This window comes from Sitodiplosis mosellana, unplaced genomic scaffold (assembly GCF_009176505.1).
Source record: "Sitodiplosis mosellana isolate CC-2019 unplaced genomic scaffold, AAFC_SMos_1.0 Smas_scaffold_6150, whole genome shotgun sequence".
In the NCBI taxonomy this organism is placed as follows: Eukaryota; Metazoa; Arthropoda; class Insecta; order Diptera; family Cecidomyiidae; genus Sitodiplosis; species Sitodiplosis mosellana.
Window position 1 is genome coordinate 2,859,557 of NW_022601391.1, and position 13,491 is coordinate 2,873,047.

Consider the following 13,491-nt stretch of genomic DNA (forward strand, 5'->3'; position numbering starts at 1 on the left):
CTCATCTCCAGCGCAAGCTATGTATCTCGTGGATCAGCCTCTAGTGGTTTACTTTTTGTTGAAGTTTGTCGCTCATTCCCATGATTCTTTGTATGATATAAAGTTGTATGTTTTGTTTTCTCTTTTTTTCTTCCCCTGTTTTATTGTGTTTTGTTTTGTTCTTTATCGAAACCGATTATCGAATAAACCAGCCAATGTACGATTGTTTAATTGACCATGAAAATATCCATGGGGTGAGCAAAGGAGAGAGCGAACCTGCTCGGCTGGATGATATTAGGAGAGATACAATCATTTAATGAAAATGGATTGAATGCATGTTGTCATTTATAATTGAATTAAGAAGTAGCAAATAAACAATAATATTTATTCAATATTGACCGAATCCGAATAAATTCGATTGAATCACATACACACACACACACGCACACATTCCATAACACAAGCAACGATTGGAAAGCAGACGGAGTAAATTTCTCCATTTTAAACCCCTTCTTTCACTCTCACCTTTATTTCCTTTTGATGGTTGCGTTCGCACATACATGTTTTTCCCGTTGCACATTCGATTCTCGAAAGTTGTAACAATTGCGGTGGATTCCTACTAAATATACTTGAATGTATACACGCTACAATACAATGTGCTTTACTACTTAATCACAATGGAAAATATACTGAAATGGCATTGTTATTTGACTGAGTAAAAAACAGAACAATTTGTTCAATCAATTATAAATGGTTCTTTTCGTATCATGGCGAAGTAACACACAATTCGGATATGGATTGAGATAATAAGCAGCGTAAAATAAGTAATGTTTCAATCGTTCGAGCAAAATGGATTGTTATATCATTGTGAAATGAAGAAAATAAAACTGTCCCATTCCATATAAATAGAGACAATTTACTTCGCTTCGCCGAAGAAGACGCTGATAACGATGCCGACGATGACAATGACGGTGAATACAACGTCAAAAAAACCTCAAATGGACTAGGTATTTGTATTTTACATATTTCTGTAACCGCCACCATCACCGTCGTCGTCGTCGTCGTCGTAGTCGACGTGGTTGTTTTAAGAACCTCCAAAGCTCAGCTGCTATGGTCGAAGATCACTCTGCTTTTCACACAAAATGTGACATAATACTTTAGATGTCATTTGTTTTTTCAATCGCATAACACATTCTGCCCTTCCATTTATGTATTATAATAAAATTTTTTTTTTCGAAAAAAAAATCTATCGATATTGCCAAACAAATGCCAAAGCTCAGGTCGATAAAGTTTTGCGTCCGCGCATGAAATACGAAAATATATTTCGCCACGAAAACCGTACGATGCGAGCAATTTTTCTTCTTTTCGCATCCATTTTAGCGTGGTTGATTTTTCGCGTGTTCTACTTCTCTTTTACGCTCGCTCACCACCTCATGTTCACTTACTCACACTACCCACTACGTTCGTTCCCGCACACCTATCTGAAACCACGTCTCAATCAAGCATTACGGTATGGATGGATAAAAAATCATCAGAAAAAATATGCAGGTGCGCATTTTATATATGTAAAATTCCGATATCCAATCATTTCGGCTTGCTTACATACCGACTAAACGGTGAATTGTACGAGCATGGCAAAGATACCATATGAATTTTGGTACCTGAGACGGATATCACGCAACATCACATCACATCGTAAATGCATGAAATATTCTCCGAACGAACGCACGAGCCGTTCATAATTATGGATGCGATTGGTGAAATTTGACCAAAATTTTATTGAAGCACTGGGGTCCCGACGTCGATGGCGGTCACAATGTACATTTGTAGAAAATATTGACAATTTTTACATAATAATAAAACGTGAACTTTTTAAATTCCAAATCTATTTTTGGTCATATATTTAATTATTTACTGTGGCTAACAGCAAAATGGACATTCAATATATTTTACCAATACTGTCCAAATATAATGTATAGATACATCGTACCTTACGTTTCAATTCTAATTGATAAATTGTTCACTTTTTCACTGAAATCTCTAATTGCTGTAAATGGATTAAATGAACCAACTTTAAAAAACTAATGATGCGAAAGTTGGTATTTTGCAACCAATTCCATGTAGTTTGGGACATTCAACCAGGCCAGCAAAAAAGAATCACGTGTTTAGAAGAATAGGCCAAAATAAATTCTTGTTTGTGAATACTTTCACATTTTCATAGATATTACTGCATCAAAAGGTGAAAATATTTTGACGTGTCGATAGCAAAAAAAAGCATCACAAGAGCAAGCTCCGCTGTTGCACAAATTAGACAGCTTAGATTGTTACCCTTATCAAAATTGGAGGTCAATACATATGCATCGTCACCATGTGACACAACAAAGCAACAGAATACACTACACACATTACGCTAAGGACAATTAAGATTTCCTTGATAACAATGCTAAAATCAGGAGAAAGCTAGGGATTTAGAGGGTGGCGGAGATGGAAAAAGAGCGAAATCGGTGTGTGTATATACTTGCCTCAAGGTTTTTTTTAGATTTGCAGTTTGCATACAGATAGAGAGAAAGTCTAGGAAATAAACAGTCATCAGTCACTCGTCTTACGAACGTCACTTAAAAATCGAGAAATTGTCTTTCAAAATGTATTTATTTAAAAAAATAAAAAAATATATATAATTTACATATTGCCTATTTGATGTAAAACATGTATAAGTAACTCAAGCGAACGTAGAGGAAAATAATTCAAAGAAAGCTGATTTGGATGAAATATTAGCTTTACATTTGGAAACATTCCGATGTGCGCGAAAAATGGAAGAGCGAGCGCGCAAACGAAGTACAAATACTGTACGCCGTTGGATAAATTAGAATTCATCTGATCAATATTTATTTCTTAAATTTGACTTTCCATTATTAGTGTGTGTGTATGTGTGCCAAACCGTAGGCACTTTCGCGTGCTAGAAATAATTTTCCACTGAATTTTTGCATTCTTCGATTTCACATCATACATTTGTATTACACTGTTGTTCAGGCATTTTGTACACTTTCCCACTGTCATATATATACTCATACTGTTTATATTGTACAGTAACAGCAGCAGCAGTAGCAGCGTAGCCATCAACATGGCAAACCATTATGAGAGCAACAGTAGAAGCCTTGTTGAATGTTTTTCTTGAAAATGTGTTCGCGCTCCTTTTAGTTGTATGAGCTCCAGCTCAGTGTCATGGCGTTGCGAATGTATTAGTGACGTACAGACTGCCTTCTGAAATATGAAACTTTCGCTGCTCGTTGGCTCTATGGTTAGCTTTTCTTCTTCTTTTTTTTCCTATTTCGACTGTTTCACACGTACGAAAACAATTTTCTTTCATCATTACTTTGTGATTTATGCAGTTTTTTGAACTGGTATATTTAATACTTTTCACTCGCCAAGTGAATATTTATTTGGATGGAATTCAAAATTGTTCTTTTTTCACTTCGTTTCCGAAAGATATGTGTGTGTTGGAGTACAGGTAGATAAAAGATGGCTGGTTGGTTGTATGCGGGTAAGCAGTATTATGGAGGAGAAAGGAGAGAGAGTGTGTATGTGTGTATGTACGATGTACATGAGTATGGGTATATGTATATATGCGTGTGTGTGAATTGTGGAAGCAACATGAAAAAATGGAGCTGATATACAGCCCACTTGTTGTCACTGTTCGCCCTCTCCATTAACTACTCCACGCTCGTACATATATAAGTTTCTGTAGGTCGTCGCTTGTATAATATCGTTGCTGTTGTCGTTGGCGCAGGAGAGTGAGAGCAATTTAAGCGAGAGTCTTTGTGTGCAAGCTCAATGGATTGTAAACTGTACGCGAATGAAGGGAGCGAAGCGTTGTCGGTTAATTCGATTCAACAGATGACATTTGATTATTGTTGTGGTTCAAACAATGCATATCGTACATTCGCTTATTGACTGTTACAAAATTACATTTATCACACATGTACATGAGCTCTTTTGCCGATTCCGGATGATTTTTGAGAATGTGATTTTTATAGTTGGTGCTTTGAATGCATTGAAATGCGCAACACGAGCATTTATACTTGACTTCTTTGCTATGCACCATTTGATGACGCCGAAATGCGTTGTGATCGTTGGATTTATAGTCACATTCATCGCAATTAAATCGCTTATCCTCGAAATGGTTCAGGTGATGTGTTCGCAGTGCATGTTTACTGCTAAATGTATCCGAGCAAACGTCACATTGAAGAGCAAACGGTTGACGTTGATGCTCGATCGCTTCGTTGTGCGTGAAATAATGCTCTTTTAGATGTTTGGCACTATAGAACGATTGTCCACAGTATTTACATGTACTAATGGCTGGTGGGACTGAGCGTGTGTGAATGCGTCGATGGTTTTTCATTTGACGTGCATTTTTGAAGGCTTTTGGGCAATAATCGCACTTAAAATCTCTAGTATCCGAATGGATTTTCATGTGGGTATTTTTCAATCGCGATAGAATTGGCGTTTTGAATGGACAGTGCGGACACTGAAACAGTTCCATATCAATGTTGTGCTCCCGCCATAAGTGCGTATGCAAAGTATTCCAATTCCAATTTCGATTGTGTGTGGTTTTGGATGAGGCTGTTGTATTCGACGACGTCGTTGTCGACGGTTCGCAGTCGTTCCCTGAACTTGAGACGGTCGTCGTTGATTCAATTGTTGCCAGTGCCGTTGCCATTGCTGTTGCTGCCGTATCAATTTGACATTTCGGACATCGAATCTCCTTGCTATCTGATGAGTGACATTGTTCATGGAGTACAATTGCTGCTTGTGTTGCGAAACGCATACCACAATTACTGATACTACATTTAGTTGTGATGACATTATTTCGATTACTGATTCCATCTGAAACAATCCGAAAATGTCAAAAAATACGTTAGCACTTTGATGGAAGCATTGAACGAGAGGACGATAAAAGCGATGGGAATATCGTAAATGTGATAAAATTAATGGAAAAATGAATCGTCTGAAGTGAACGGAGCGTGCAGAAAGGCAGAAAGGGGATAGAATATCCAAAAGAGGGTGAGAACCGCAAATGAAGAAGAAGCGAATAGGAAGAGGGACAGAAATAAAGCATGGAATGAGAGAAGAGGTTGAGTGTAAAAAAACAAGTTGGGAAACATACTTATTTGGCGAGCTCCTTTCGTGCGCCCACTCTTTTTCTTGTTGACTGATACTGGCATTGTAAGCAATTTGGCTATATCATTTGTTTCAGCATCCATTTCGGTGGCTGTTGCTGTAGCTGTCACTGTCACTGTCGTCGTCATTGTTGTTGTTGTTGTCGTTGTCGAAACCAAATCTATAGTCGGCGTTTCTAGTGGTCGCATATCGATGCTTTTCCCCTCATATTGGGCCTGCGTTTGAGGTGGAGTAACTTTGGTTAAATTGGTGGCCAAATTTATCCGTGGAATACGGTTATATGGTTGCGATGATTGCGATAATCTTGGTGAATTGAGCATCTCAAAGTCCTGCGGCGAGATCAAGTTATCGTCAAGAATTTGCTCGACTTCATCGTTGGTAAGGTCCAAAATATCGATTATTGCCTCAGATGACACAATCATGTAATCGGTGCTATCAAATGCTTTCATTGGCATGCATTTATTGGCGAAGAAATGATTGCCATCATCATGATCCAAAAAATCCTCCGATGGAGTTGGCCCATTCAAATTGATGGTGCTATGATTCATGGTGGGATACAAATCCGCAGAATTTGGAATATTGCTCAAAATCCCATTGCAAAGTGGTCGATCCTGACTGCAAATTGAAAAGTCGCCAAAAAGAAGGAGAAAAAATATAAACGGTCATTTTCGTAAACAAACAGAAATCAGCATTTGAATTTTTTGCACAGAAAATAAAAGTTGAGAGGTCATAGTTGGTTTTATTCATACCTTTCGTATGTGATCGAATCGAATGTGTATGTACTACTGGCAGTTGCATAACTTTGCGAGCTGGCATCGAGGTTTGTGTTGGCATAGTTCGAGTTGCTGCCACCATTATAGTACTCCACTGGGTTAGATGCTACTTGAGGCTCATTCGAGAACATGAAATCACTGACGTCATTCTCAAGATATTGCGGTATGATATTGTTATACTCGTTCGCATCGTTCAATACATACCGATACTCATCTTCGTTGAGCGTTACACCATCCGATGGATTGAAACTATTGTTCTCGTGTGGCTGAAAATAGTTAGGTAAATATTAATCATGGCGCTTTTAAGCGTTTTCACTTTGACGGAGTTACGCCTTTCGAATGAATACTAAAGCAGATAAAAAAAAACAATAACTTGTTATAAGCATATGGACTAAAGTAATTGATTCAAAAATTGTTGATTCAAAAACCAATTGCATCCCGTGTGCAAATAAAATGACTAACAGTCACTCAGTTGCATGTAGCTGTATGTAGTGATACACAACTAAAACGGGCTAAGTTGATTGAAATCATGCGTTTTGTATGGAGACAATCACGTTTAGTTATTCTCTCAGTCAGTCGACTAATTTGGGACATTTTGACTAAGAGTGATTTGTGATTAAAGTTAACTGCAGTTGCTTATTTTGTTCGAGACAATCACTTCTAGTCAGTCAAATAGTCATTGAATGTCCCGAATTAATCGACTAAAAAATTTCCACACGGGATTCTATTGAAGAAAATGACCAAATCGATAATTATTGAAATGACGAACATCCATGACTTTGAGTGGATTTGCTACATTTTCCACGCGATTGATAAAATTGAATTAAAGTGAAGTGAAGTAATTTGACAATTCGTTTTGTATTTACAGTATATACTACAACGCGATTCTATTCAATAGATATGATAGCTCTGAAAATTCTTTTGGTCTAAATATTGGGCCCATTGTATGTCGGCATGATGCTAATATTTGTTATTTTGGGTTATTATTCCTATTTTAATACCAGACATTCGATATTAATGAATACTTCTCTTATCACAGTATACCTTGTTGATCAGCAGATTTACTTCGTCGACAGTGCGCAAATGCAGTGTGTTTTTGCGACAGTTTGAGTCCGTTAGGCTTACATCTTGTGTTGATTTGATTAGCGGCTCTTTTAAAATATCGATATTTTTTATGTAAATTTTCTTTCGTTCATTCAATGGCACCGATGGTAGCGGCGATACTGATGGTGTTTGATTTAAATTCGATGAAATTTTTATGCTTGGCTGTTGGTCAAGATTTGTGTGATGTGAATGTTGATATAGAAAATCCGTACTGCTGGTGCTGACCGTGGTGCTGACAGGCCAAATACATTCCGTATTAAGAAAATTTTCGCTAAATTTGACCGAACTACCCGAATCCGGTCGATTTGCTTGTGGATCATCGATTGATGCAATTTCAATTATCGGCGAAATAGCATTCATTGGCATTCGTTCACGGTTGTCGGTCATATTCAAGCACTCGTGCGATTGAGTCGATGACACCATTGGAAATGTTGATTCAATGTCTGTAATGTGCTGATACAGGCAATTATTGTCTAGCTGATTACGAACTGGCATCCGATTAAAATTGAGCTCATCAACAATTGATGCGTCGTTTTTGGCGATTTCATCGGTTAAATTCGATGAGCATTCACTCTGGGTTTCCGATGGCGATAAGATAGTGGGCGATGATGTATTTTGCCCACCAAATTGGCATCCGTTAAACCGTGGATTCTGAAGCACTTCCACATTTTTTAAGTAAATTTTCTGCTTCTCAGCACCTTTTGTTTTCGGAATATTGACCGAATCAGTCTTTTCGTTGGAACTAATGGATTTGCTTGCACTCTTCTTCAAAAATAAACTTTCCATTAATTGACTGATTTCTGGCCGACTCATTTGATGGTCATTGACCAGATGAATTTTTAACGACATCTTACTGTAGAAAACATTTTCACAGCCGGGACAAAGAATCTTGTTGCGAAATGATCGATTGGAAATACTTTCACTGTTTCGATCGTTATTGTGCACCGTTTGAATATGATTATTGTATCCATCCTGGCTAATGCTCATGAACGGGCACTGTTCGCATTTGAAGCATTTCACTTTGGGCCGAGCCGTTACCAAATTGGCAGTCAGATTCGATTGTGAGCATGTTGGAGTTGGTGAAAATGTCTGGTTTTTCGATGATGGTTCCGGTGTTGATGGTAGATCTTTATTCAGTCGAGCAGTTCCAAATGCTTGTGATTGATTTGCATTATCAACTTCAGACTTGAATGGAGGTTCGGCCTTGATTTCCTTCGCCGATTGGCTAGCATTCGATTTGGACGGTACCAAATCTGCATTTTGCGTTGGTATTTGCACAAAAACACTAGGCAAAATCATTTCACAATACTCAAAATCTTTGTTTGAACGGAGACACTCAAACTATTTTCTATATTACGAAATCATTGTTCACAGAAAACCCTTGTCCACATTTGAGTTTTGCTCACAAAATATTTTTTAACTTCCGTTTTCGAATATCAATTTATTTGATCATTTGCAATAATTTTTTATTTTACATTTTCGAATTTTCTTCTTCCCAATAACGAATTGACGTTTCCATCATAAATTACAAATCGAAATGTCATACGAGTAAATAAACAAAAGACAGTTCACTTCTCCTTTTTCACGAACTACTTCAGAACAGCTGACTGCATTTTCCGCGTACTTGGGCTGTTTTACCAATTCTAACTCAGTGTTTATCCATCTCAATGTATGACAAAATAATTTAATGCACTGCGGAATAATTTGAACGAACATTTAAATTGGAATTCGCCGATTTTTCTCAAGTTGAAACAAAATTTCGAAGTAAAAATATATATGTATTATAAAATGTTGTCATCAAAAAGATGCTATAATTATAGGTGAATACTTAAATGTCAAAACGTTTGCGCCAACTTCATAGCATAACGATGTATAAAACCTCAATCTCTTTAAGTAGATTACAGACTTAGTTACGACCAATATCGATAGCTACGCTTTTTTATCAGTTTCTTCTGAATTGCCAAAGGATTTCAATGTGATATGTGTGTGTGTTTTTTTCTGCTCGATATTGTTATCTATCGATTTCATGCTGTTATTGTTGATAATGTTATCGTTTATATGAATGGAGACTTCTGTAATACATCAATTTCGTAGAATGATACTTATTTTTGCCGTATTTGTGTTTGAATTATTAAGTGTTCGCACAATTTTTTTTTTTTTCATTAATTTCAACTTGCCAAAATTCATTCTTCCGTTTTGACGATTAAACTGCACCACCATAATAATTCCACATATATGATAAACTCGACTGCCGGTTCAGGGTGCACAGAAAAAAACGGAGTTTTTTTTTGAATATCCATGATTTCTACTTTACTTATTCAATACATTACTTATCCTAAGTACAGAAGTTCTCAAGTTCAGTCGTCCCGTATCGAATACTTTGTTGACAAAAATTCGTGACATTATACATTCGTTTATGGGAAGGAATAAAATAAACGAAAGGAAAAGTCTTGAGTGTTTTCATAATTCCACAAAATAAAAATGCTGGAAAGTAAAAAACCTTCGCAATTGATAAAAAAGTTGCAATCGAATGAAGTGGAATTGAAAGTGAATTTTTTAGACGAAACAACCCATACATTTAGCGTAAAGGTCAGTGCAGTTTGTTTTTGGATACAAATCAAAATAAAATCGATATTTCAATCACGCATAAAATTGTGCAAAAGAAAAATACAAAACAATATTGTATATATGAAACGATATTTTGATTATTCTTTTCTCTCTCGCAGAAAAGATGCTCGGGAGCCGAGTTTTTACACCAAGTGTTCGACTATTTAAATTTAATTGAACGGGAATTTTTTGGCATACAAATCATACCGTATCACCAACACGAAGAATTTGTGGTAAATATTCGGGTTTAATGAGAATTCGGGTGATGATTTTTGTTCTCAGGTGGCTGAGTAAAATATTCTTCTTATTTTTCACTCTCTTAGATTTGGATTGATCCAAACAAACCTCTCCTCAAACATGTCGCCAAAGATGACCGTCAAAATTGTAAACTTCAATTTAGTGTTAAGGTAATTGTTTGCCACCAATACGTTCATTTGCATTTTGCCTGGCTAATCGATCCATTTATCCTTACATTCAACAACATATTAGTTTTTCGTGACCGATCCAAGTCAAATACAGGAAAAATGTACCCGTCACCAATTCTACCTACAAATTCGCCGTGATATTTATTTAAGAAATTTAAATTGTCCATCTAGCACTCAATATCTTTTGTGTGGCTATATCGTCCAAGGTGAGAGATAAAATAATTTCGTTTCCCACAATCAAAATGTCACAGAGGGAATGTTACATTATTATTTCATTCACTTTATTATAACGTATTGATTCCATTGCAATTTGAATTGTAGTTGAATTGGGCGATTACGATGCCATCGAGCATGATTCCGATTATTTAAGGAATATAAAATTGATGCCGAACCAGAATGATGAAGCGGAATATTGCATATCAGAGCATCACAAATTGCATCAAGGTTTATCGTGCGATGAGGCGCTGACCAATTATTTAGAGCATGCTACAAAAATTCCATTTTACGGAATTTATTTTTATAAGTCGAAAGACTCGTGCGGCAAAGACATCGATTTGGGTGTCACATCTTGTGGAATGATCGTCTATCAAAATGATCATGTGGTCAATGAATTTTCGTGGTCCAAAATGCTGAAGATTTCCTTTAAACGCCGCACATTTTTTATTGAATTGAAACGTGAATTGGTAAGCTAAATTTAGTTTAAAACAAAGTGAGTAGAAAATTGTAAACGGTCAATGGTCAGTTATTGAACCAGTTAAAAACTATACTAAATACGAAGAGGCATTTTCAAACTATTACTACTTACCCATAGTGCAAATTTGCCTCTAGTGAAAAATGGGTATATTTTATAAACATAAATATAAAAAAACGAGAATGGCGCTTTTGCAAATCGCTTGAGACTTTTGATCGCTGTTTAAAGAGGGTGTTCAGTGTTCTTCGCAAAGCGTCAGCAGACTAATGCGACAGTTCTTCACCTAAAGAATTCACATAATCGTCCAATAAGATATGAAAAGAAATATTATACGCATCTATTCTTATGAAATATGGGAAAATTATATATTAGTAATGGGAAAAATTATTTCTTGTGTATGGTTTCGTTTTACTGACACATGACCGAGAGCATATTAGAAATTATAAATTAAAAAAGATTCTTTTGTTTTTCGTTCAGTCCGAAGATTACAACACGATGCTTGGTTTCAAGATGAGAACGCACAAACATGCCAAAGCCGTTTGGAAGACTTGTGTTGAATATCATTCATTCTTTCGATTGAACCGTAAAGCGGTCACCAAATCTACCTCAAAGCAATCAAAAAGTTACTTCACTGCCTGTACGGATATCGCCAAAACAACCAAAGACCACGAAGAACCATCAGGAAAACAGTTCACTAAACTGACAAAAATCAGTCAAACAATTGCGGAAAATCGAATGAATGAAAAACAATGCATTACAAATGCGACAAATGGCAGCTCGACTAATGGTGGAAATGGCAATGGAAAATTGTCGCTGCTATCCATCACCAAATCCTATAAAACGTACGACAATAAGGTCACATCAAAACAAATCGAAACTATACCACGTATGGCATGGGAACAACAAATGTAAGTATAAAAAACCACAATGTTCGTATCGATTGGTATTGAATTTTCCTCTTGTAATATTTGTTTGTATTCAGGCCACATGAGACAGTAGCACCCCAACCACTGTCGGCTGCTGAATTGATGCACAGTGCCGCAGCGCATTTGAATGATAAATCGTTGATTACCGTTTGCATGGAAGCCGATGAACACGGTCGATTCGGATTCAATGTGCGCGGAGGCACAGATGTAAATTTGCCCGTTCTTGTAGCTAGAATTGCGCCACACTCACCAGCCGATCGAGTTGTGCCAAAGATCAAAGAAGGAGACAAAGTGCTCTTGATCAACGGACATGATGTCAACGGATTGACACACAGTGCCGTGGTGAATTTGATCAAAGCAACGCGCGAACACAATCCATACGGTCAACTTGTGTTAACGATTAAGCCAAGCGTTGAAGAAACCGCCATTACGGAGGAAGAAGAACCAATTTGCCAATATGTTCCAGATAATTATATTGATCATCCCAAATACGACGATGCCATATTCTCACAATCATTATTTTTGCTACGCGATGGCTTGGCTTCGGGCGCCCTTTTGGAGCAATTCGAACAATTGTACAAAAAGAACGATAATCTAACCATATCCGAATCGAAGAAGGAGGAAAATATGGCAAAGAATCGCTATCGCGACATATTGCCATGTAAGCGCTTCTTTTTGTTCGAATAATTTTGATTCGAAATTGTCATACATATTTTTATCTCTAAATTTCGATGCTTCCTTTCAGATGATTGTAATCGAGTTGTGATTGTAAACACTGCTGATACCGAAACCGATTATATTAATGCAAATTATGTGAACATGGTGATACCGAATGACTGTGTAAATCGTTACATTGCTACGCAGGGACCGATGCAAAATACGATACTAGAATTCTGGCGAATGGTTCAGCAAGAAAGCAGTAACTTCATCGTTATGTTGACCACAATTATTGAACGTGGCCGCGTAAAATGTGCTCAATATTGGCCGTCCATGAATGCAGAAATGCAACTATCGCCAACTTTTTCAATAAAATTGCTTAGCGAATGTTCCGATGCGACTGATAGCTATGTGCTTCGAAAAATTGCGCTCAGTGACAGTGTGGTTAGTAATTATATTATAGGAGTTTCTTCTTTTGAACTATAGTTACAATTATCGAATGAAATATATCCGAACCCGGGTATATGTTTAGGGTTGAATGTGGAGTTACGTTTGACCATAAATGCAATCATTTTTCCCCGTCAAAAATGAGTGAAATTCGGGCGTAGTCCAATTGTGCATGACATGAATGGAAAGAAAATAGAATGAAATCAATGCTCTTTTTTTTTCAATTGAAAACCAAGTCATTTCATTTGTGCTTACCTACGCTACCAAATCTACGTACTCCCGTGAACAACAGAAGGCTGTCCCCACAGGCCCTCAAATTAATCAAGGCCAGTTGGCTAACAAATCGTTAGTACAAGTATTATTTTTAAAATCTATTCTTAAGTGATATGGAGTTGGTGCTACTGCTAGTGGTTGCTTCAATCTATTCATCATCCTCATCTTCGGAGATGTGCTCGTAATCACTGTCGATTAGTGTTGGCCGTCGAACACTTTCGAACACTTGTTCGACCGTTCGACAATATAAAAAAAAATTGTTTTGTTCGTTCGAAAGTTTTGTAAAAAATTATTTTGTTCATTCGTTCGTTCGAAAAACTGAAAATTTTTTTTTTGCTCGTTCGTTCGTTCGAAATTTATGAAAAAAAAATTGTGTTCGTTCGATCGTTCGGAAATTGCTATGTTCGACCGTTGGGATTTTTACATTTGAA

General features: G+C 36.8%; 2 protein-coding genes across 3 annotated transcripts; one reads left to right on the forward strand and one right to left on the reverse strand.

Moving 5' to 3' along the window:
• Positions 1-2,609: 2,609 nt before the first annotated feature.
• LOC129574236 (uncharacterized) lies at positions 2,610-8,906 on the reverse strand. The gene is made up of 4 exons (XM_055455928.1): positions 6,975-8,906; positions 5,907-6,196; positions 5,144-5,772; positions 2,610-4,863 (listed from the first exon to the last, which is right to left on the reverse strand). The coding sequence occupies exons 1-4, from the start codon at positions 8,331-8,333 to the stop codon at positions 3,857-3,859; spliced, it is 3,285 nt and encodes a 1,094-aa protein (XP_055311903.1). The 5' UTR covers positions 8,334-8,906; the 3' UTR covers positions 2,610-3,856.
• Positions 8,907-8,936: 30 nt separating this feature from the next.
• Positions 8,937-12,784, forward strand: LOC129574237 (tyrosine-protein phosphatase non-receptor type 4; the record flags this gene model as incomplete). 2 transcript variants are annotated; one of them, XM_055455929.1, is given in 9 exon segments in its annotated part: positions 8,937-9,108; positions 9,375-9,623; positions 9,761-9,874; positions 9,965-10,048; positions 10,131-10,272; positions 10,388-10,749; positions 11,235-11,665; positions 11,740-12,344; positions 12,429-12,784. In XM_055455929.1, coding segments are annotated over 8 exon segments (2,202 nt in total), but the record flags the coding sequence as incomplete, so codon positions are not given.
• Between the last annotated feature and the right edge of the window lie 707 nt (positions 12,785-13,491).